This window comes from Gallinula chloropus (genome assembly GCF_964237585.1).
Source record: "Gallinula chloropus genome assembly, chromosome: 19".
Lineage (NCBI taxonomy): Eukaryota > Metazoa > Chordata > Aves > Gruiformes > Rallidae > Gallinula > Gallinula chloropus.
This window is the reverse complement of record NC_140104.1, coordinates 10680550-10703060: the sequence shown is the minus strand read 5'-3', so window position 1 is coordinate 10703060 and position 22511 is coordinate 10680550. Positions and strand designations below refer to the sequence as shown.

At 41.9% G+C, this 22511-nt stretch overlaps 2 protein-coding genes across 2 annotated transcripts in view; both read left to right on the top strand.

The window, feature by feature from the left end:
• EFCAB5 (EF-hand calcium binding domain 5) overlaps positions 1-3966 on the top strand; it is a gene marked incomplete at its 5' end in the record, with an annotated part of 32336 nt that extends 28370 nt beyond the window's left edge. The window contains 5 exons of the mRNA XM_084272869.1: positions 347-450; positions 1180-1433; positions 1975-2204; positions 2403-2499; positions 3688-3966. Coding sequence (XP_084128995.1) covers positions 347-450; positions 1180-1433; positions 1975-2204; positions 2403-2499; positions 3688-3839 — 837 coding nt within the window. The 3' untranslated portion in view covers positions 3840-3966. The remainder of the gene's footprint in view (positions 1-346; positions 451-1179; positions 1434-1974; positions 2205-2402; positions 2500-3687) is intronic.
• An 826-nt stretch (positions 3967-4792) lies between these two features.
• NSRP1 (nuclear speckle splicing regulatory protein 1) lies at positions 4793-22511 on the top strand. Its single transcript, XM_084272860.1, has 7 exons — positions 4793-4828; positions 5966-6053; positions 15656-15712; positions 16075-16206; positions 17797-18004; positions 18581-18689; positions 20978-22511. The coding sequence occupies exons 1-7, from the start codon at positions 4809-4811 to the stop codon at positions 22008-22010; spliced, it is 1647 nt and encodes a 548-aa protein (XP_084128986.1). The 5' UTR covers positions 4793-4808; the 3' UTR covers positions 22011-22511.

Genomic DNA, 22511 nt, shown 5'->3' with positions numbered 1-22511 from the left:
GTGTTTTTCACGCATCAAGTCACACTGACACAAACATGACAGGACAAAGAGGATGGGAAAAAGAAGGGAAACCTCTTCTTGGCCTGTGGGTGTGCCTCAGTGTGGAGCCTGGGGATGGATTAGATAGTCTGGTTGAGGGAGGTCCAGGGCACATTCTTCATGAGTCTTGAGCAATACACTCTGGGAATAAAACCAAGCATTGTTGGGAGATATCTTTAAAGCACCCCATTGCACTTGAATGTAGGCAGAGTTTCCTTTAAGAACTAAACAATCCCCTCCCTTTCCAAGGTTCAAAATGGCCATTCAGTGCTTGGATGCAGCTAAACCTCCCTCTTCTCTCTGGCAGACCTGTGAGTACACTCTGCGCAAGGTGATCACCACAGATAATACTGGACAAAAAGAAGTTCACAGCTCTTCTGTTCTTCTCCTCAGAAAGGAAAGTCTCTCAAGGTGGGCTCCAGCACCTGCATGGGTTTGGCTGTAGCTCTCCCACTGTCAAGGCTTCTGGCGCATATCGCATGATACTGAATTAGGAAGGGGAAAGGAGTATTTTCTCTTGGAGTTCAGACCTGCAAAAACTTCACTTCCAACTTAATGCTCACCAGCTGAGCTGCCAAGCAAGCTCTACATCTGCTGTGAAAACTCTGCAGGATTAGAGCCTACACTGAAGCACTTTGCTCTTTAGAATAATCTGTCCTTTTTCCTGGCCATATTAGTCTCATTTCCTTCAACTATCTGTTTCCTTCCACTGCCAAGATACTCACAGACTTGTCTTTTAAGCATATCATCCTTGTTGTCAGAGTTGGATGAACAGCCATTTGCTGTTCCAGCAGATGTTCTTACTTTTTATAAAACTCTATAGAACAAATGTCAATGTGGCTATAAACAGGAAACTGTTTTTAAAGCAGAGTTGGTTAAATTCTTACCATTGTCAGTGACTGCCTTGGCTAAGCAATACTGTGTTCCACAAGGCTATTTTCTCCCTTTTGTATGAGACTTGAACGATACTTAAAAAGATGAGAATATTTCAATTAAGGGAAACAGTGACTTAGCAATACAATATCTTTGTTTTAACAACAAGAGGTGAATGGCATCTTACTAAAATGTGCTAAATAGATTACCAAAAGAAACCAGAATGGTGAAGTGTGGTACGTTTTCCTCTCTCTACTCTCATTTCAGGGATTACCTATTTAGGTGCATAGACAGTTCAGAGGTCATTCACACTTCTGTCTGTGGGGAATACCACATTGCAGTACCTCTCCGTGACCTGTCAGGACAAGCTCTTGGGATATTTGATATCAGCACTGGACACCACCAGAAATTGCCACCTCATGAACACAAAGAGCTACAGAAAATGCTAAAGATGGCCCAAGCTGCCTGCTCTGAGATACTGAAGATATCCTCAGAGGAAAGAGAACCAACCTATGTACTGGGTATGGTGCATACAGAGCCAAGACAGATTTTTTTTTTAGGGGTGAAATTAGGAATCTCAGTAAAACCACATCTAAAGTATCATTCCTATAAATATAGGAAGACAAATACAAATCTTTGGTACATGTAAACTACTCCTGAGCAAACCAAAGCTAAACAGAATGTTTAGATTTTGTCTCTTGCTCACAGGGCATTTTGTGCCTAAGTCCCTAACATCAAAGAAGGGGAAGCAAGGTGCTTTGTTGTTTCAGGGATCTAGCATGTCCTCCTTAGATCTGCCCCAGCTAAGAGCACAAGAATTTGAAAGTCACTGCTCCAGGATTACTTGGATACTTGAACCCTTCATGGCCCTCTGCTTGCCCCTGAGGCAAGGTTTGTCTCCTTCCAAAACACAGAGCCATTTTTAGAGGATACCTGTATACAATAAATCACTTGGTCAAGGTGACAAACTGTAAAGAGGGCAGAGCTTTTCAGACAATAATATAAGTCATGAGGAGCAAATGTTTCTGAGCAGCTTCTTGAAAGGTTTACTTCTGATTCCAGAGGCAGAACACATGGCAAATTTGAGACACTCAGGGATTCTCTTCTACCGGCTGATGCTGCAGGACCTGCGTGAGTGTGTGCAGAAACTCCATGCTGGGAGCTTTGCTGAAATCAAGAGCTATGTAGAACCACCAGCTCTGGTGCATAACATAATTAAGGCTGTACTATTGCTTCTCCATCCAAACTGGAAGGGCTCAGAGAAGATTGAGGACTGGAATCAGTGTATACTGGTGAGGCTTCCAAATGCTGACTTTTTTCTGGTTTTCTTCCCCCAGGAAGACATAGTGGAATTTGTCAAGGGTGAATTGGCAGTGAAGTAATTTATTACTACAGATTTCCTATATGCTTGACTTAGGCATCTTTAATTCTGTAACCCTCTCTTAAGTTCTTCACTGCCTCACAACTCTCTTTTGTTTTCTGCATTGCAGGAACTTGATGACAATTTGATAGGGGAGATTTGTTGCTTTGATCCGACTGCTGCATCTGTACAAATTCAAGCAGAGCTGCTACAGGACTGCATCACTGGTAAATGTCATAAACTCACTGTGAGATTACCAGGCACTGCTCAGCAATGAAACAGTGTCGGTGGCAACCTTCAGCTGAGTGCTTTTAAGGCCCTTTTAATCAAATTAACTTTGATTTCACAATAGAGCAAGCAACAGATAAGGTGTCTGAAATATCTGCAGTCCTTTTTGGTCAATAAAAGTCAATCTGTTACATTTAGAATCAAAATTCAGTGCCTTAAGGAGGTGAGCAGATTTGAAACCTGAACACATGATCTCATTGCAACCCCCCAGATAAATATATTAAGAATGATGGTTCTTTTGGTACATAAGCCTACCTCAGACCACCCTGCCCAAGAGACTGACCCAGCTCCAAACAGCAACATGACTGTGGGAGGACAGTTTGAGCCCTCCTCTTTGTAAACACCATCTGCCAGGTACTTCATATACTTGCTGCCCGTATACAGGAGCTGGGTTTCAGTCTGTCTTTCTCTCCTTTAATGGATTTGGGCATTTTTTGGTGCCAGAGAAGTCAAGAGGCTATTATTATTTGTAATATCTCTGCAAGAGAAATGACTGTTGCTCTTGTTGAGATCTCTCCCTTGATGATCTAATGCCAGACTGAGAGGCCTGTTAAAAATCAAATGCGGACAAGACTTGTTAATTTAGCTGGGGATATTTATCAACAGTACCCTGCCTACTGATGAGCAGTGAATACTTAATGCAGTCATGGTTCCTTCTCATGTGTTCCCCTTACATATATTAAATCAATTCACTGGAAAGAACGAAGCAGGCCTAGAGCATCCAGTCTTCTTCCACTTCAGGACGTAGACGTAACTGAAATAACACAGCTTTTGGCAAACTGCTGGTGTGCTACAAAAGGTTGTTTTCCCAGGATGGAACTCACTCCTCTGAGTAGTGACAGATCTGTGGTGTGAATACAGGTGTAATTCACAGATACAGGAATCCCTTGAGAATGTGCATCCGTGTTTACACGTGGTGTGTGCTGGATATTCCCACATATTCCACTTACACACACTGCAATACAGAACAGAGCACAAAACAGCACACGCCATCGATACAGCAACCTCTAATGGTATGGCTCTGCGGTTAGCGTTTGGTAACAGAGGTTGGAAGGACAACTTAAACCTAAACTTGTGGAAAAATATAATAAAAAAGCACCAAGAGAGTTAAATCTCCTTTGTTTCAGGTGTACCTGGAGCAGCAGAGTGGCAGCACAGCTCAGTGCTGGCCCAGTGCCTGTACGGCTGGGTGCACACCTGCCTCTCACTCGCAGAGATCGCCAGGAGCCTGCGCAGTGGAACAGCTCCAGTTTTAGCCCCTTCAGGCATCCAGTTCTAACGTGCCTCCAGTTACACCTCTAATTCCTCATGTAACCTTAATGATTCTGGTATTTCACATCTTTTATTAAATTCGCTGTTGTTTTCTTAACTGTTGCTGTTAGGTATCTGTAGTTAACGTGGTGGAAGTGTTAGGGATTATTGAGAAAAAAGCAGTAAAACATTAAAGGAAACAATTTTGCTGGTGTATCTGCTATTCGAAAGCTTGATGAAATTGGGGTTTGTTAAAGTTCATTCTGATGAGAAAAAGAGAGGCAGGTAAGAGTTTGCACCTACCGAGCCACAAAGCTCATGATAAAGCAAAGATTTTCAAGATTCAGTCTCCTTAAATTACTTTTTAGGAATAATTTTAGCTGAAGGTTGTTGCAGAAAAGCCCTACGCTTTGAATATGGCCCCAAAACAAATCTTATTGTTAAAACTTGAGATGACAGCCAACTGCCCTGTCTGCAGCAAGATTCCATCTCTCCAGTAACGTTTCTTTCGGCAGAATCACTTTTTTAATAACGATTTGGGAAATTAAACTCTTCTGTCTTTAGTCAGCAACAAGGGATGTCTCCAAGCAGGTGATGACTGGCGGGGGCAGGGCGGTTTCTCACCCCCTCTACGGGAAAACCGATGGTCAGCGGCTGTGAGGGGAGGGCTACCCGGGGGCCTTTCCCGCCACCGGGCCTAGAGGAGCCCGGTCCTGTCAGGAGCTCGGCCCGCCCCGGCTCGGCCCAGGGCGACGCGAGCCGCTCTGGCGGCCCTGCCTGTATCGGCACTTTCGCCGCTTGCCAATGAGCCGTTAAAAAACCCTCGTTCCCAGCCTCCGGCCTTCTCTGCCCGCTTCCTGCTTCTGCGGTGTGGCGAGACCCCCCTGCGGTGTGGCGGGACCCCCCGGAGCGGGCCGGGAGTCCCGGCTGTGAGGAATCTGCAGCCGCCGAACAGCGCGCGGCTCTACGTGGCGGCGGCGGCAGAGGCCGGGACAAGATGGCGGCGTCCAGTAAGCAGTGAGTGACGGCGGGGCTGGGGCGGTGGGGCCGAGTCGTGCTGTCGCCGGGCTTCTCGGGGCGGCGGCGGCTGGGGGACGGGGGGGGCTGGGGTCGCCGGTGAGGGCCCTACGCCGGAGCTCTGACACTCTCCCTGCCTGGGCCTCAGGATTGGGGCCGGCTCGTCCCGGCCTCCTCCCGTGTCGCCGCGCTGCGCTGGCCTGAATTTAAAACTCTGCTTAAAACCCACTGAAAAGCTGCAGCGGTATCGCGGGGAGGGGTGGGGTGGGGAGGGGAGGGTCGTTTTCACCCTAGCGAAGCAGACTCTCCTCAGGATTCCCACACAATCTGCCATAACCACCCCAGCCCCGGCCTGAGGCGGCCCGAGATGCCGCGGTTGGTGCCTCGGCTGCCCGCAGCGGGGTCGGAGGGAGCTGGGGGTCTGGAATATCTCCAGTGAAGGAGACTCCACCACCTCCCTGGGCAGCCTGTCCCAGGGCTCCCTCACCCTCACTGGGGAAAAGTTCTTCCCCATGTTGGTGTGGAACTTCCTGTGCTCCAACTTGCAGCCATTGCCCCTTGTCCTGGCCCCACAGACACTGAAAAGGGGCTGGCTGATTCCCCCTGCATCCCCTGCTTAAGATAATTATAAACTTTAATTAGGTCCCCCCTTAGTGTTTCTGAGCCCAGAGATTGGCGTTGTCAGCAGAGGAGTCTGCATGTGTAGTTAATGAGTTACTTTGCCATGCAGAATAGATGAACTTACTGCCCAGCAAATGTTGTTAGGGAGCAGTGTCTGGTGTAGACTGAGACTCTATCTCTGGAGGTTAAACAGTAGGGATTTCTTACATCCCTGAGGGAGGAAAAAAAACCCCAAAACTTAGAGAACTCTGGACAAGAGGGATTTGTGGCATCATTTAGAAAGATCATTGCATCCAGAAACTTTGTGTGGAAAAAGATGGGAGAAGTTGCATGCACTGCTGGAAATGCTGCTCAGATCTGCACTTGATACATTATGTTGACATTCATCTTTTGTGTCTAAAATTGTGAATGGATTTTTGTTCAGCAAGCAGGGAGGGACTGTGGAGCTGGGGTGGTGGGGCAGATCTTTTGTGTTTTATTGTAATATTAAAGGCAACTTTTTTCTTTCCCCCCTAGATATGGGCTCATTATGCCCAAAAAAATGCCACAGAAAAATCTCATCTCAAAGAAACTCTCAGTGTTTGCAGATGACTCTGATGAAGAGGTCAGTTCAAGCATTTTCTTATGAAATTTGCCCCATATTTTTCAATCACTTGCTCTCAGCCCTTCATGCCTGCATCAGCTTATGGCAGTGTCATGCAGATACATGTCAGCATTTTGGATCTGGGTGTGAAATACAATCTGTGTTTTCCCTAGTACAACTACATAGAAGCCATGACTTGATTGTTACTTTCTGTCAGCTCTTCCAAAAGTTCTTCACCTGTGGTAACCTGTTTGCAGGAGTTAATAGTATGTAGCTTGTAAAGAAATGTATTTGCTATCTCTGGTAAATATGCCCATAGATAGAAAGACCATAATAACAGTCATTTCTCTGATACTGACTTCAAAGTGTAGTTGTTAAGTGTATTTTGTCCTTTAGCTCGTTCCACCCAGAGTTGATATAACTGATTTATGATGCTTGTGCTCACTGTAAACAAAAGCAAAGCTGTACAGCCCAAAAGATCTAAAGCAAAAAAAAAAAAAAAGGTAAGTAATGGGAATTACTTGTAACTGTGGAAGCACTTGGCAATATTTGTAATACTGGACTGATTGATACACCAGTACACAGCTTTTCTATGGTCACAGAGTTTCTCACTACTCTCTGATGTGTGACAGTATTGCAGGAGGCCAGCAGTGCTCTCTTCTACAGTGTCCTTTTTTTATAAGCACAACCTTCTAAATCTTTCTACCTGTCTGTAGAGGGTGCTGTCCACTGTTAAAATTACACTCCTGGATGTAGTGCCATGAGTATGGGGGGAAAATCCGGGAATCCATGTGACATACAGGCTGGTTTGGATACCTTATGTAAACCTAACTTCTAAACCAGATTTTTTTTTAAGGATTTAAACCTCTAGCTTCATAGTTTACAGGTAAAGAATAGAAACTTAGGATTGTGGAGATGAACTCTGCACATGGATGGAGCTCTCTGGACATAATGCTATAATTTACTGGGTTTTACTGGTCTGGAATGACTTGTGATAATTTAATCGTGTCATTATGTGCATATTTATTTTTCCACAAAACCCAGAAAATAAACTTTATCTATACCCATAATCTACAATTTTAACATTTAGAAAGTTGAAATTTAGAAACAGAACCTGTGTTACAGAAACTTACTGCTCTAGAGTGTCACTCAGTGCTCTTTAGTTTGTGAGGTTGAAGAGAATTAAGGCTAATAAAGCATCAAATAATCTTTGTTAATTTAAATATTTCTTCTTAATTTTTTATCTTTTAATGAACCAGTAGCTGTCATTTTTATATCAGGGAAAACCAGAATGTAGCAATTCCCAGCCTCTGCTTGCCCATTGCTGTTGCAGAATCCAGCTGGTGAAGGGGTCTGAGCTCCCTTTATACAGGGAGTGGAAAGGCTGAGAACCTTCCTCATGATGTCCCCTCAGACCCTGTCATGAACCTGCCTTGGTGCAGCTTACAGGACTTAGAGGAAACACAGAGAACAGGAACATGTCTTAAACCCTGTCTCTTTCCTCACTTTGCTGTGGTCCTCAGCACTCTCAGGAGGTGCATCCCTCCACTTGAGCTCTCTAAAGAGGGGCTTTCCTTGAAATACAGCTAAGAGAGGTGGTGGTCTCAGAGTGGTCTCAGTGGCAGGAGCACTTGCCCTGTCAGTTTGATTTTGGTGTCTTTTGCTATGGGACTGACCCCATGTTTTCCAGATCCCAGGAATGATCTTGAATTAATCTGTTGTCATTAAACATTACACAGTAGACTGGGAACCTTCTTATCTTGTTCTGTGGGACTATCATTTGGGTTTTTACATCTTATTTTCTTTTAATATCTAAAACCTGAAGCAAAATAAGGAATGCTGATAATTCTAATAATAATGTATGATACTGTCTGCTAACTTTGAGCTTAACAGATCAAGTATCCTCCCTCTCAGAAAGGCTGACAGATTCACTACCAGCCTCTGCTATAAAAACTCTTAAAAGTTGTCATGCTCATCAGTATGGTACATACCCAGCAAAAAAAGTAATAATCTTATAACTGCCTTTATCAAAGAAGATAATTTTAAAAAAAAAAACAAAATTACTTTATTAGTTCAGTAATAATTTCAGAGCTTTGCCAGATAAGGAGCAGCATTTGGGAGGGGTTTCATTTCCTGTCTGCTGCCTTATCAGTCAGAACTACATCTCAAATGTCTGGAGATTATGTATTTTTAACCAAACTCTAATAAAGTTTGTGCTGGGAAATCTGCACACCTGACTTGGTCTGTGATTATATATTAGATACCAAATTTTACTCCCTTTTTTTTAAAAAAAAAAATTTCTATGCATATTTCATTAAGATTTTGCCTGTACCCTTGCTGAAGGAATTGGAAAGGTGGTGGGTTTTTTTCCCAGTGGCTAATGGGTGTTAGTTGCTGGTGAAGATGATCTTTGGGTTAGGTCATAAGAAATAGAACATTTGGGATGGAAATTTTCTTGAAAAACAATGTTGAGTGGGAGAAAGTAAAAACCAGGTGGTTCCAGTTACTTCTAGCCAGTAATAGTTCTGAATTAGTTGCCTTCAAAATGAGGGAAGGCTGTTACCCCTAGGAAAGGCTACTGGAGAGAGTAGATGTGACAGCAACAAACTATGATATGTTAGAAATAAGTTTCCATTCTGACTGACAGTTATTTGTAATTCATCCACTTTCTCCAGAATATTGTTCCTTTATTCATACATTACATTTCCAGAGGTGGCTTGGCATTACCCCCAGTGCACTCTTCCATGTTCCATTTCATCTTTGGAATTTAGTTGCAAATACCACAGTGGTATGGCAGATACAATAAAGAAACAGGAATTTTATCAGAATTACCCAACATACACCTACCAGCCTTTCAAACCCAATTTGTGGCTACAGGATGTAAAGTGGAGCTGAAAGAATAACTGTGTAGACCCACACTAGATGCTGAATTCAGGAGAGGGATCGTGGGGTCAGGGTGGGTAGTTCTGTGAAGGTGTCAGCTTGATTTGTTGGGTTTTTTAGTGACTGACTGAAAGATAAATGGAGGGTTTAACCAGGCACAAGGGAAGAAACTGAAAACAAGCAGATCCTTGTGTTCAATTTGGAACTTGGCAAAGAAAAAGAGACCATCAAAGTAACAAGTATTGAAGATGACCAGAGTTTATGCAACAGCTTTCATGCAAAATAAGACTAAAGTGGTCTAAAGAGCCTCTTAGAGATTCTTGAGGAGGAAGTATATAGGAATAACTCAAGAGGATGTATATAAAACTAAGAATGATTCAGAGACACTAAAGTCACTTGGCTATTTCTCATAATACAAGTAGGACGTTATATTGTGGAATTACCAAGTAACTGGTTTGATCTAAACAAAAGAATGTTGGGTTTTTTTTCTCCACACAAAGTATAATTAAATTATAACTCATTGCCACAGGATATTGTGGTGTGGCCAAAAAAATTAATGGATTCAGAAAAGATTAGTCAAATGAAGGGATGCTCTCGTGTCAAACAATGGTCCAGGTGCATCCTCCAGTCCAGGAAGTCCCTCAACTCCTGGTTTCTGGAAGCTGGGAGGGAATGCTGAGGAGAGCTAATTCTGTACATGACTCGTTTTGTTATGTTCTTTCTCCTAATCTTATACTAGGAGCCAAGACTAGTATAGTGTAGGGATTGAGATGCATCTGTTGCCTGTCTTGATTTTCCACTCCCACCCCCTTGTGAAGGCTTGAGTATCATGGACATTTAGTGCTTGTCTGCTTGCTGGCTGTACTTGAGTAATACAGGTCTCTCTGAGGGCAAGGCCTAACAGTTCACAGCCAGATGAGTTGAAGTAGCTCATTTTGAGATGTTTTGATACCAAAGTGTCATGAAGCCAAAGATCTCAGCGATCTTAAGGGTCTTTTCCAACCTAAACCATTCTGTGGTCTCACAGTCTGAGATTCCTTACCAAGTAAGAGTGTGAAGTGAGCAGCAGCAGAGACTTACCCACTTAGGGCCAGCAAGTTGGGTCAAGATCGATCCATGGAAACATGCAGGTATCTACATGAGTTCCCTGAACTCCCTGTACTGTCAGGAGGGATGCAGGTACTTCTGGGGCTCAGTGAGATTAATTTTGCTCTGAAAGCATCTGTCTCTCACCCTTTCACAATAAAGTGACCTTGGGCTGGCTGCCTCAGTATAAATGTAACCTTTAGGTTTTGTGAACTGCTGCCTCTGTGCTGCTTTCACTTGCTGATCCAAATTATCCTGCTGCTCCTGCTTTTTGGTCAAATATTTTTCTCTGTTTCCAGTTAAAATTAGATGGTTGTAGTGAGAGATTAAAATCAAACTATATATAACCTGCCTGATGTCACCAAAGCATTTCATTACCCTTCACAATTTATTTTACTTTAAACAAAGATAATTTGTTTTCTGTGTCTTGCAAAGCAGGATGTAGAGAATTCAGAAGGGCAGCGTTAAGGGTCAAAGCCCCCTGATGGGTCTTTCATAGCAGGTTATATTAGAGCAGAAGCATCTTTTTGGCTTTAAAAAAAGGAGTGGAATCATGTCTTACATTGTCTGTCTGTAAGTACCGTGCCTGGGGTTTTGGTAGCAACCACCAGGCTGTGCAGCTAGTATGAGATACTCCAATTAATAATAGCTATTAAGTCAGAATTTGCTGGTCTGGTATTTCTTGTGGCAGTCAGCAGGGGAAAACAAATTTGGCATCTCATATACTTTTAGAGCATCTGTTAAAATAGTTGTATTTTTTACAAGACATTCTCAGTTTTGGATTAAAGTGTGTAACTTCTTAGAAACCAGCTTCAACACTGAAAACAAACCTAGTCACAGATTAAGACTTGTTTTCTGAGATTGTGCTTAATATGGAATGTGGTGCTGCACCCTCTGCTACAGAATTATCATTTACAGCAGCAATTTAGGAGGAATTCCTTCTGAAACCCAATAGTAGCAACTGGCTTTTTCTTCCAAGAAACGAGACAAATTAGCAGAGTAAATAGAGCTCAAGTATTCTTTCAACTAGGCACCTTCAGGTCAACCATTTGCTATCCTCCTTTGGGATTTCTAGAAAGAGCTTTATACAATTCATTGTCTTAGCATTTGCTCATAGTTAAGTTTTTTAATGTCCTGACCAATTTCAAATGAATTTGACAAGACTATAGACATCTCTCAACTGCAGAATATAGAGCCCATTAGTGCCCCGATGAGGAGAAAGACAAGATAGTCTCTACCCTCCTTTGTTTGGTTCATCTGGCCTGGAAGCTGGGAGCTGGCTGCTAGGTGACACAGAAGCAGGAGACACAGAAGGAACTGCCATTGGGACCTGAGATATGGCAAGGCTGGGATGTTGTAGTGGGAAGGCAGAGTTGTGTCACTTGTGGAATTGCCTTTTTAAGTATTTGCTTTTGAACTTTGAATTGAGCTTTTTGTACAAACCTGTAAATTGTTTACATGCTCTGTCAGGGTTTGAACGTCATTAAGACAAATGAAAACCATTGGTCAGTGGTTTGGATTTTCTTCTTTGCCTATGCAGGATCAATGTATAGAAGACATTTTAAGAAGTAACTTACAAGGGCTGCTTACAACTACCTGAAGGGAGGTTGTAGAGAGGTGGGTGATGGTCTCTTCAGCCAGGTGACAGGAGATGGGACAAGGGGCAATGGCATGAAGCTGGGCCAGGGCAGGGTCAGAGCAGATATTAGAAAAAAAATTGTTACTGAAAGAGTTGTCAGGGCTGGAACAGGCTGCCCAGGGAGGGGCTGAGTCACCTTCCCTGGATGTGTTCAAAAAAAGGGGCAGATGAGGTACTTAGGGATCTGGTTTAGCTTAGGATGGGAATGGTTGGACTTGATGTTCTTCAAAGGTCTTTTCCAACCTTGTGATTCTGTGATTACCTGCAGGATAAAAACCTGAAAGAGGTTCATAGATACCTGACTTGAAGGAGATAAGAAAAGGAAGAGAACAATAGGAAATGTTAGTAGATTGGGGTTATTTCTTTTATTACTCCCCCCCATTGTGTATAAGCGATCTTCCAGGGTCTCCTCAGGCTGATAGTTGGGGAATCTCATTTCCAAGAGTTTCTTTATTTGTGTGGGCTCTATGTAGTTTCACAGGATAGGGTTAAAACATTGTGTCCTTGCAGAAAATATTAAACTATAAGCTTTGCGCTTGGAAAGAATAGCAGGGAGACAGAAAGCATGAGACAGATTGCTGAGCTTATGGGGCCTTTAATAAATGGGCAGTTGATAAGTAAAAACAATACAAAAGAACGGGAAGTTCTCATCTATCAGAGCTCACAGCACAACAGGAAATTGTCAACCATAAACCATTAGGGAAGGTGTTTGTTTTTGTAAACTTACTGCCACTCTAGACAAACAAATCGCAGGTGGGCTTCTTTACAATTCTGTGTACAATAAGGAGGATTATATATTGCTTTTGTGCTTGTGTAATCTTTATAGATCAACCCATTTATTTCACGTAAGCAGTCAAGGGAAACATTCTAAGCAGTGTTTCATGTATTTTGTGGAATAAAGCATTTTCTGTCAATATAATTGTGAGGTTGGGGTTTTTTTTTTGGCTTTTTTACTGAGCCTTTGCTTTCTGGCATAGTGCAGAGGAGATTCCTTACTGTTTAGGTACCTTTCTGTAAAGCCAGTGTAAGTGTGTCTGATAAAGGAAACCTTCAGCGATGACCCTTAGTATGTCAAGAGAGAACTCGTCCTCCCTAAGAGCCAGTCTTGGTCTTGTGTGTAGTGCTGGTGTGTACTCTATTGCTAGTTTAAAATAGTAGTTTATATTAAGTTTATACTGACTCATTCAAAGCTTTTTTTAAGAAGAAAGTATCTTACATAAAAATTGAGTACAGTATTTTAAATATTTCTCAGCATCAGCACTTCAGCCTTGAAAGCCAGAGGTAAATAACCAGATGAGTGAAGCCAGGATTTTCATAGATTGTTTTAAACTACATAATCCACTATCCACTTAGCCCAGTCCACCAGCCAACCTGCTACATAAATAGGAGACTATATCCAATTTTAGTGCAAGTAATCAGCAAGCTTTGTGAGCGTGGTGCCAGTGTCTGCCAGGCTGAGCTTCCTGAAGCCTGCTTTGTTTCCTTACCTGCTTGTCTGTAGCTGGGTAAGAGAGACAGGCAGCTTTCTAGTGATGGGTGTAACTGAATCCACACAGGGTTGTTACTCCATGAAAGCACACATCAGGCTGTGCCTTGTTTCCTGTAGTTTACCACAAGGTTTAATGTTTTGAATGCAGAGATGGTTTTTAACTGAGTCTGCAGGTAGCAAATAAAGCAGCAGTGAAAGTTGGGACATACATCCTTCTGAGTTCCCATTGTTACCTGTCTGTGTGTCCCTCACTTGGAGGGGGCTAGGAAGGAGTATTTTGAATATTCTGAGTTTTTTTCTGATTGTAGTCTGTTTTATGAAGTAAGTGCTATCATGTTTATGGAAACTGAGCAAAGGTATGTAGAATTCAGTGGATCCCAGTGGATGTGATGCCATATCTACTGCTATGAATATTGACAGTGTTGCCTTAGCTCCTTCTCTTGCTGAGTTTCTCATTACTTGGTACTCCTCTGAGATACTGTTTTTTCTGACTTTTAAAATGATTTTAAAGCTATGCAGAAGCTTGCAAGTCTTATTATTCATCATTTGCATAGTGAAGAAAACTCCTTTAGAAATGAACACTCAACCATCCTCGATGGGTGGCAGAGGAGCCAAAGGTCCCGTGTCCCTCTGAGCTTCAGGAAAATTGGCAGCTGGGTAAAGGGAGAGAGCAGATGAGAGTTTGTGATTTTAATCTTTCTCTGTTGAGGAGGAACCGCTGACTGCTCAGCACAGGGCTGGCCTTTGGTCTCAGTGTTGCACACCAGCCAAATCAAGAAGGCAGGATGTCTGGGGAGATGATGGGGAAATAAAGAGACAGAGGGCACAAAGCCACATAGAATGAAACACCATTAATTCTCCTGCTCGTGGCACAACTTGTTCCGTGTTTCTGAAATGAACCAGTGAAAAAACAGTTGGACTGTTTACTGACTGTCATGTAAAAATTGTGGAAAAGCACTTGGTTTTCTTCCTTGTTGACATGTCTCTTAAAATTTTAATAACATAAGAAAGAGGGGTTGTGACCTGGTATTACTTTATTTTAAACACCAAATGAAATCAAAAGCCTCGTTGCTTAGGGGATCTGCTTGAATATACATGGTGCTAATTCTGTTTGAATTTAGAAGAGCCTAGTCTCTGCTGCCAAGCTCCCTGCTAGTTGGTTTCCATTTTTTAATTTTATTAAGAGCTGATTACACAATCTGTCTTTTTAAAATGTGATAGAGAGTACATATTAGTCAAAGTTGCAAAACTTGGGAAGCTGCCAAAATGCAAAAGGATTTTTCCTTCCTATTTCTGCTTTTTAAGATGAAGAGATATTTAATTACATAAACAAGGATTTGAGTCCTGTCATTTATAGTGAATCTGTTTAATAAACAGTATTATCTGTTGGTTGAGAAAGAGAGATACACAGTTTAGTCCAACACTAATTAAAAGACAAAACTAAATAAAATGCAAAGCTTTTTTTTTAAAGACATGATTAGGAAATGTTTTCAGGAGTGGACATGTCTTTTCTCAGGGAAGATTAGTATTGGTATTTTCTAGGATATCAGTCTTGAGAAATGAAACATTAACATTTGAAGCACATGCTGTTGAAATCATTGGCATTCTTATTTTGAAAAATCCAGAGCTAATGATACAGACAAACTTGAAATAACTGCCAAATCCTTTCTGGTGCTTGGGTTTTTACTATGAATACAGTTTCTCCATGTGATGTCAGTAGGAATGTCTGCTCATGACTGCTAAATGTCTCTGTTGACATTTACATGCTGGAAGAAGAGTATGTATATTCTGAATAGTACCTATCTATAGCATAGACTATTAGAAATATAATTTTAAAATAATTAATAACATTTATCCTTTATTCACAACCATGTAATTCCTGAGAAGATTAAATTTGTGTTGATTTGGGGGGTGGTGTTTCTGTTTTCTTTAATGGTAATACCTGAAAGAATTGTAGTGTTTGGGAGTGAACAGAGGTAGTACAGGCATCTTTCTCTTAGGAATTTGTTTCAGTACTGGCTTTAGCTGTCCTGTGTTGGATATTTTATCTGCTGGTACACTAAGATCTTGCTCTACCCACCTGACTCATGTCATAGTGGAGGGCTGTGTCTTTCTACCAGTTTTTTGGCAGCGGTTGGAGGAAGGTGTTGCAACCCATCATTGTTGATAGACCTTCTATGCTTCTGAGCATTTCTTGGACAGGGATATGTTGTTTTGTGAAATAGGATGAAATTTTATGCAGCTTTTGAGGTACACACGTGGTTGAAATAGTGTTCTTAAACTTAAAACAATTTTAACAAAATAAATACCTGTGTATGTTGAGGTACTGCAATATTTTGCTGCTGGAAAAGGCTGATTCATTGTATGCTTGTGAAAGAACTTTGTCTTGCATACAGAAAAATACTACTGAAGCAAGAGACTGACTTATGTAATGGGACTGTTATATAGCTGTTCATGAGAATGGTAGAAAAATAATATGCACTGTGTCAATGTAATTAATTTTATTTCTGCAATGTTTCCTTACAGCCATCTGTTGGTGAAAGTCTTCAGAAAGAAGCATTGAAAAAACAAGCAATGAAACAGGTAAGAAGATAAGGTGGGGGGACTCTTCATGCCTATGGCAAATTAGGAAATTACTGCATCTATTCTCTTTTATTAAGTAATTGCAGAAACCAATTGTGCAACGTCAAGAGTTATATTACTATATTTCCTATACTGCACATACTGGTGAGGGTGAGGGTGTGGTTGTTCATCTTCTTGATCCGGGTAAACAGTCCAAGAATTTCGTAGTTTAGACTGTTATTAAGTTACACACAGTGTCTTAATGGATAGGTTTATACTGTAGATCTGTTAATAACAATATAGGAATTAAATGTTTGAAAATAGTAAAAAATTAATACTTTTTTTTTTTTGGTATCTTTTCCTTCCCCCTTTTTTTCTTTCAGACTAAATTGGAGATTCAGAAGGCTTTGGAGGAAGATGCTACAGTGTATGAATATGACAGTATTTATGATGAAATGCAGCAGAAGAAGAAAGAAAGTAATTCCAGGTTTCTGTCTGGAAAAGATGACAAAAAGGTCGATACCTGGCAATGGATGCTGTCTGTGTTATCTCTGTATGCTTGACAGAGACCTGTAGATGACAGGTTGGCCATGAGCCAGCAGTGTGCCCTGGGGGCTGAGAGCCAATGGGATCCTGGGGATCATCAAGAGGAGTGTGGCCAGCAGGTCACAGGAGGGGATCCTCCCCGTCTACTCTGCCCTGGTCAGGCCCCACCTGGAGTATTGTGTCCAGTGCTGGGCTCCCTGGGATAAAAAAGGACAGGGATCTCCTGGAGAGAGTCCAGAGAAGGGCTACGAAGGTGGTTAAGGGCCTGGAGCATCTCCCCTCTGAGGAAAGGCTGAGAGAGCTGGGGCTGTTCAGCCTGGAGAAAAGAAGACTAAGGGGGGACCTTATTAATGTTGATAAATATCTGAAGTATGGGATGCAGGGGGAAATGGGCAGCCCCTTTTCAGTGGTCTGTGGGGACAGGACAAGGGGCAATGGCTGCAAGTTGGAGCACAGGGAGTTCCACACCAACATGGGGAAGAACTTTTACCCCGTGAGGGTGAGGGAGCCCTGGGACAGGCTGCCCAGGGGGTGTGGAGTCTCCATCTCTGGAGAGATTCCAGCCCCACCTGGACACTGACCTGTGCAATATGAGCTGGGGAGCTGCTTTGGCAGGGGGTTGGACCCGATGGGCTCTCGAGGTCCCTTCCAACCCCTATGATTTGTGATTCTATGATAACTATGGTTGATTAACTTTTCAGCTTTAACAGATGGATTTTCTCCTCAGGCATACAAGTATTGTGCTCAAATTCTGTTATTTAAGGTAGTAATTTGCAAGAATTTTGGTAAAACTATTAGTTCATCAGCTTCTTCAGAGTCCTGGTCCAGCGGTTCTTGAAGGCAGCTGACTATGAGTTTCCCACCCAATTTATGATGTACATATAGCACGTGTTTCCATGTGTTTCTGAAGAGAATGTTACAGTGGGATAATAGGATTTGAGGCAGGTGGACCCAGCAACAGTGCTACTTCTGATAATAAAGACTCTGGTTATTAAGGCAATTAACATAAATTGTCCCACCTCACTCACTAGTGTGCTTACCAGAGGACTGTCAGAAGATTAATTAACTTTCATTGGTGAAATATGAGCCAGTTTTCACAGTCTAATGCCTAGTTTCAAAGCATTGCTGAATTACCCTGACAAGGGATATTTTCCTTGTCACTCTGTTTCTATTGAAAGCTGTTGTCAGGCTGTGTGGGTATCAAGGGAAGTTTCCCACTCCTTTGCAGCAATAGAAAGACAGGGCTTTTAAAAGACAGAAGACAAAAAAACCCTAATTTCACTCAGAGCAAAAATAATCCTAGTAAAAGATGGGCTGAATGTTTTGGTTGAATACAGCAACCTCTTTGGTTATTGGGAAGCATTTCTTATGAGTGATCTAAAAGGGAGCAACATTTCCTTTCAGATAGGTCTTGAACAGTGTGACCGTATGTTCAACTGGCTTCTGTCAATTTTCTCCCACATCCAGCTTCTTTCAACATCTCCATCAATCCTAACTTGTGTTTTCTTAGCCACCTTAATTAACTCTCAGTATCATACCTCTCTTCCTTCTTATTTTAGCCCAGATACATCCAAAATATCCTCAAAGCAGCTGAGATTAGAAAGAAGGAGCAAGAAAAAAGAATGGAAAGGAAAATTCAGAAAGAGCGTGAAATGGAAGGAGGAGAGTTTGCTCATAAGGAGGCTTTTGTCACTTCAGCCTATAAGAAGAAGCTGCAAGAAAGGGCTGAGGAGGAGGAAAGAGAAAGAAGAGAAGCAGCTCTTGAAGGTGAGATTCACACTGAAATAGTGCCCCTCAAAAAGAAGTAGGGCCTTGTGCATGAGATGCAACTTTGTGATCTGGTCTCTCTGTCAGAGATAAGTAAAATCCCAAAGGACTGGATGGCAGATACTGAATCAGATCCCACTTTGTGATTTTTCCTTTGTACCTGTTAGTGAAGGAACAGAGGAAGCTCCCCTGTTTGTGTGTCAGGACTATTTGGGTTGCTACTGTTAATTTTTCAGGAAGGGTCAGTTGTTGAAGGAAGACTTGTACACTGGGGTACAGAGTTGCTTACGCTCCTTACTTCAGACATTCTGTAGACACAGGAACTGGTCTAAAGAATAGGATATTGAATCGTAAGATAAATGAGGTTGGAGTGGACCTCTGAAGGTCATCTGTTCCAGCCTCCTGCTCAAAGCATGGTCTGCTCTGAGGTCAAATCAGGTAGCTCTGAACTGCCAGTCTGGTCTTGAAAATGTCCAGGGTGGAGATTGCAGTCTTGGTGTGATTTTACCAACTGTGAGTTGTGTCTGATTAGTATTTGTGGCACAGTAAATCCAACCTACCTTTTTTTATTCCTAGCATACATGGATGTGACCAAACAGAAGGATCTCAGTGGATTTTACAGACATCTTTTAAACCAGACAGTGGGGGAAGAAGAGATGCCTAAATGCAGCTTCCGTGAAGCCAGGTAGGATACAGTTCCAGAAGGCTTTCAGATAGGAACTAGCTTCTGGCTGGTTGTGATACCAAACTCACTGGAACACTATAAGAATGTGAAAGGGAGTACTAAAACTCTGATAGGGTAGGCTGATTACTGCCTACAGCTGATTAACTGAATTACTTGGGAAATGTCTAATGAGCGCCTGTAAAACAGAAACAGGCAGGGCAGGGATGCTGTTTGAAGAGTATCAGGAGGGCAGTCATACTTGCAGTGCTCTTGGTGTTATTCTCACATAATACACAGCAATCTGCATTAAGGTAGGTATTTTGTATCAGTAAAATGATGGATATCAAGATCAAGACATAGGAAATGATTTTATGATATGAATTTCCTGAAAAGAATGTGGAGCTTTGTCCTTTTTCCACATTCACAGGTTCATAAAAAACAAATTAATTGGGTGTTGATGCTGTGGTAAAAGGAAGTGAATCGAATTGTGTAGGAAATCCAGTGGGAATGTTTTAAAATCTTAATATATGCACAGCCTAAAGCAAAGTAATGAGAGGAGACTGAATTATTTATGTCACTGAGATGGTGAAAATCTGCCCTGTGGATAAATACAGTGAAGGGGAACAACAACTATACAGCAACAACTGATGATTTGAAACAATTAATTCAGGTTCAACCTTACTTGGGATAGGCCTTAAACCTGGATATCACTAGTTAAGTGCTTGCCATCATAAAGACAAGGCATCTTTCATCAAGAGAGTTTCTGGATCCGAGATTGGATGGTTAGAATGCAAGTTCTTAGTTTAAATGAAGGATGTGATCACAGTGGAGTTACTCAGCTGTTTAAAAAAATGGAATTCTTGGTTGTATCTTTAGTATAAGGATGTGCCACCTTACTGGAAATAAATAGGAAAAAGTGGTGTAAAAGAAATAGCAAGTAAGAATTACTGACTGGAAGAAAACCAGAACAGCTTCCTGAATTTAAGCAGAAAATGAGAAACTTGAGGCCACAGTTTTGCCATAAAGTATGCCTGTGAGTTTGGAAGAACATCCTGTCTCGGGCTTTCACTAAAGAGTGGACCTGCTGGTTTCAGTAGTGCACAGAGATTGCTGCTGAGGTGGTTAAATGAATTCTGTGTATTACAGTTTCTTCTGTTTATTGATGAAATCTAAATTACTCAGTTGCATCTCTGTAAAAACAGAAGCAGGAGTGGTCAGCCCCCTTGGTTGCCCATTTCCTTTAGTAGCTCTTCTTTCAGAGTGTCTGCAGGAAGATGCAGTTCTGTGCTGTGTAGAGATCATCTGAAACGATGGCTTCTCAATCTTGCAAGTTTAAGGAATCGTGATCCTCTTGCATATAAAATGAATTCAGGGGAAGACAAGTAGTACTGTAGGTGGTGCTCCCAGCAAGGCTTTCAAGTAACCTCAGCTCTGTATCATAATTTTATTCTTTCTTCTGGTGGTACAAGAGAATACAGAGAGAAAACGGCTCAATTTTTAGATCTCAGACTTTGCATCACTTGTCCCTAAAGTGATCCACCTTTGACTTGTCATTTTAATTAGTTGGATTACTAAATGAACTATCAAATTTTTCAGCATAGCTTTTGGCCATTGGTCATTAGACTAACCATGCTTTCAAGCATGCATCAAACAATCTAACTAGATGGAATGCTGATTCACAAATATTTGCCACAGACTCTTACTGTAGCTCTGTGATTGAAAGGAAGAGACGTGTGGCTTGTGTGAGTAAACACGTAGATCCTTGTCAGTCCAAAGAGAATAACAAAGCATAACCTCTCTCTGTTCTGCCCAAATGGGTCCTCTTCAGCTTTTTGTATTTAAGGATCTATGAGCTAGCCACAAGAGTGAGATCCTCAGAAATTGGATTAAAACAATCTACCTCTGTCAACTAAACATACAACCTGCTGCTTCTCTGGATAATTACTTGACGTGAATAGAGGGGTAAACACATAGGAAAGAATGTGTAGCTTGCTCAACAGCATACACAAGAATACCAATCTACAGCTACTTAACCATAGTCAGTATCTAAACTTCATTATCTAAAATAAACTCATCAGCTTCACCAGTGAGCCAGATACAGATACTTAATAGAAATCAATCAATAGAGATAATTAAGAGAAATCCTTTGTGCTGGATTCCTGGAACCTGAGCTGCAGATAGATTTGCTCTCTTAAACTTTTCAGCAGCATCTTTTGCTTAAGTCCTGAGCCAAAAGCGAGTTTGTAGAAAAGTCTGAGATTTCAGGCTGTGTAATGTTGTTTTTTCTTTTCTAACATAAAAAAATGTAGGATAAAGGAAGAAAAACCTGACACTTATGAAGAATCCAACCAAAGGAACAAATGCCCATATGAAAGTCAAAGACTGAAGCCCTCTGTTAAGAAAGAGGATAATCCAGATGTCGATACTGACTTGGGAACTGATAGTAGCGATGATGATGATAAGAGACACAAAGATAGTAAAGTAAATTTGAAAAAGAAGAAAAGGAGAAACAGCTCTGTGAGCAGCGAAGAGGAGGCTAAACTTCCCAAGAGCCAGAGGCATTCCAGGTCACCAAGCTCATCCAGTGGGGAGGAAGAGCTGCGTACAAAAGCCCAAACAAATCAGCTTGCAAAGAGGGGGGAGAGCAGACCAAGCAGAAGGGGAAATGATGAACATCACAGGGAAAAAGATTATGAGAGAAGTAGGACCCATGAAAAGGATCACCAAAGGGAAAAGGAAGAGCGACATAGATATGGGGATCACACTAATAAAGACAACTACAGAAGGAGGGAAGAGCAAGATGATAAACAAAGGGGGAAGGAAAGAAAAGAGAGGGAGGGACATGGCAGAGAATGGAGGAAAGGAAAGGAGAGAGAAGAGAGGGGCTCAGAAAGGGAACAAGAGAAGGAAAGAATAAGAAATGGTAAAGATAGATACCATGACAGAGAGAAGGAGAGAGGAGAGAAGTGCAGAGAAAAGGAAGACCATGCGAAGGAGAGGAGAGAGAAATATGGTAGTGATGAAAAGAAATACAGAGAGAGGAGAGAAAGTGCTCCTATAGAAAAAGGTGGAGAGACTGACCTGGGAAAAGAGAGAAAGGGAAAAGAGAGCGAGGTGGATGAGAAGGGAAGGTCTGGCTCTGGAATTTCATCTGAGCAGAAGCGTAAAGCTGGAGAAGGGGAGAAAGAGGAGAAAGAGCAAGTACAGAAACCACCGGAGAGCATGAGCAAGTTTGCCAAGCGCAGCAATGAAGAGACAGTCATGTCAGCCAGGGACCGCTACTTGGCACGGCAAATGGCTCGAGTCAGTACTAAATCTTACATCGAGAAGGAAGAAGATTAATGTCCCTGTGAGACAAAAACACTTTGTCTCTCAACCAAGAGGAAAAGCCAGTGCTGCATGGACTCTTGTACAGAAGTCAGATTATATCCTAGCTGTTTATTCCTGGCTTTCATTGAAGACGTTGTGTGCGCTGTAATAGAGCAGCAACTTTTGAAGTCAATTAATGGATCATTTGGTACACACCCTTAGCCTGTTTATACAGTTGAAATACTAAATTTGGCTCGCCCTGTCCACCCTGGCCTTCAGTACCTTATCCTTGGTACTTAAAGATTCTAGGACATACCTCAGAGTGTTAAAACAACATACGCTGAGAGTAACTGTAAGAGTGGGAAAACCCCAAGAAAACCAGCCCGAATAATGATCTAGGAGATTTCTGTACCTACTGTGGTGTTTTGTAAACTAAATGCATATTGATGTATGAATTTTATATTTATGTGTGGGCTTTGGTTTTGGGGACCTGATGTACAGAAACACTTAAATAAAGTGTAAGATACCTACAGG

Excerpts from the sequence above, each read along its gene's own strand:
- NSRP1 (XM_084272860.1), top strand. The coding sequence starts at position 4,809 with ATGGCGGCGTCCAGTAAGCA. Across the intron at positions 18,005-18,580 it reads AAGAGAAGCAGCTCTTGAAG|CATACATGGATGTGACCAAA; the intron begins GTGAGATTCACA and ends TTTTATTCCTAG. Across the intron at positions 18,690-20,977 it reads TGCAGCTTCCGTGAAGCCAG|GATAAAGGAAGAAAAACCTG; the intron begins GTAGGATACAGT and ends AAAAAAATGTAG.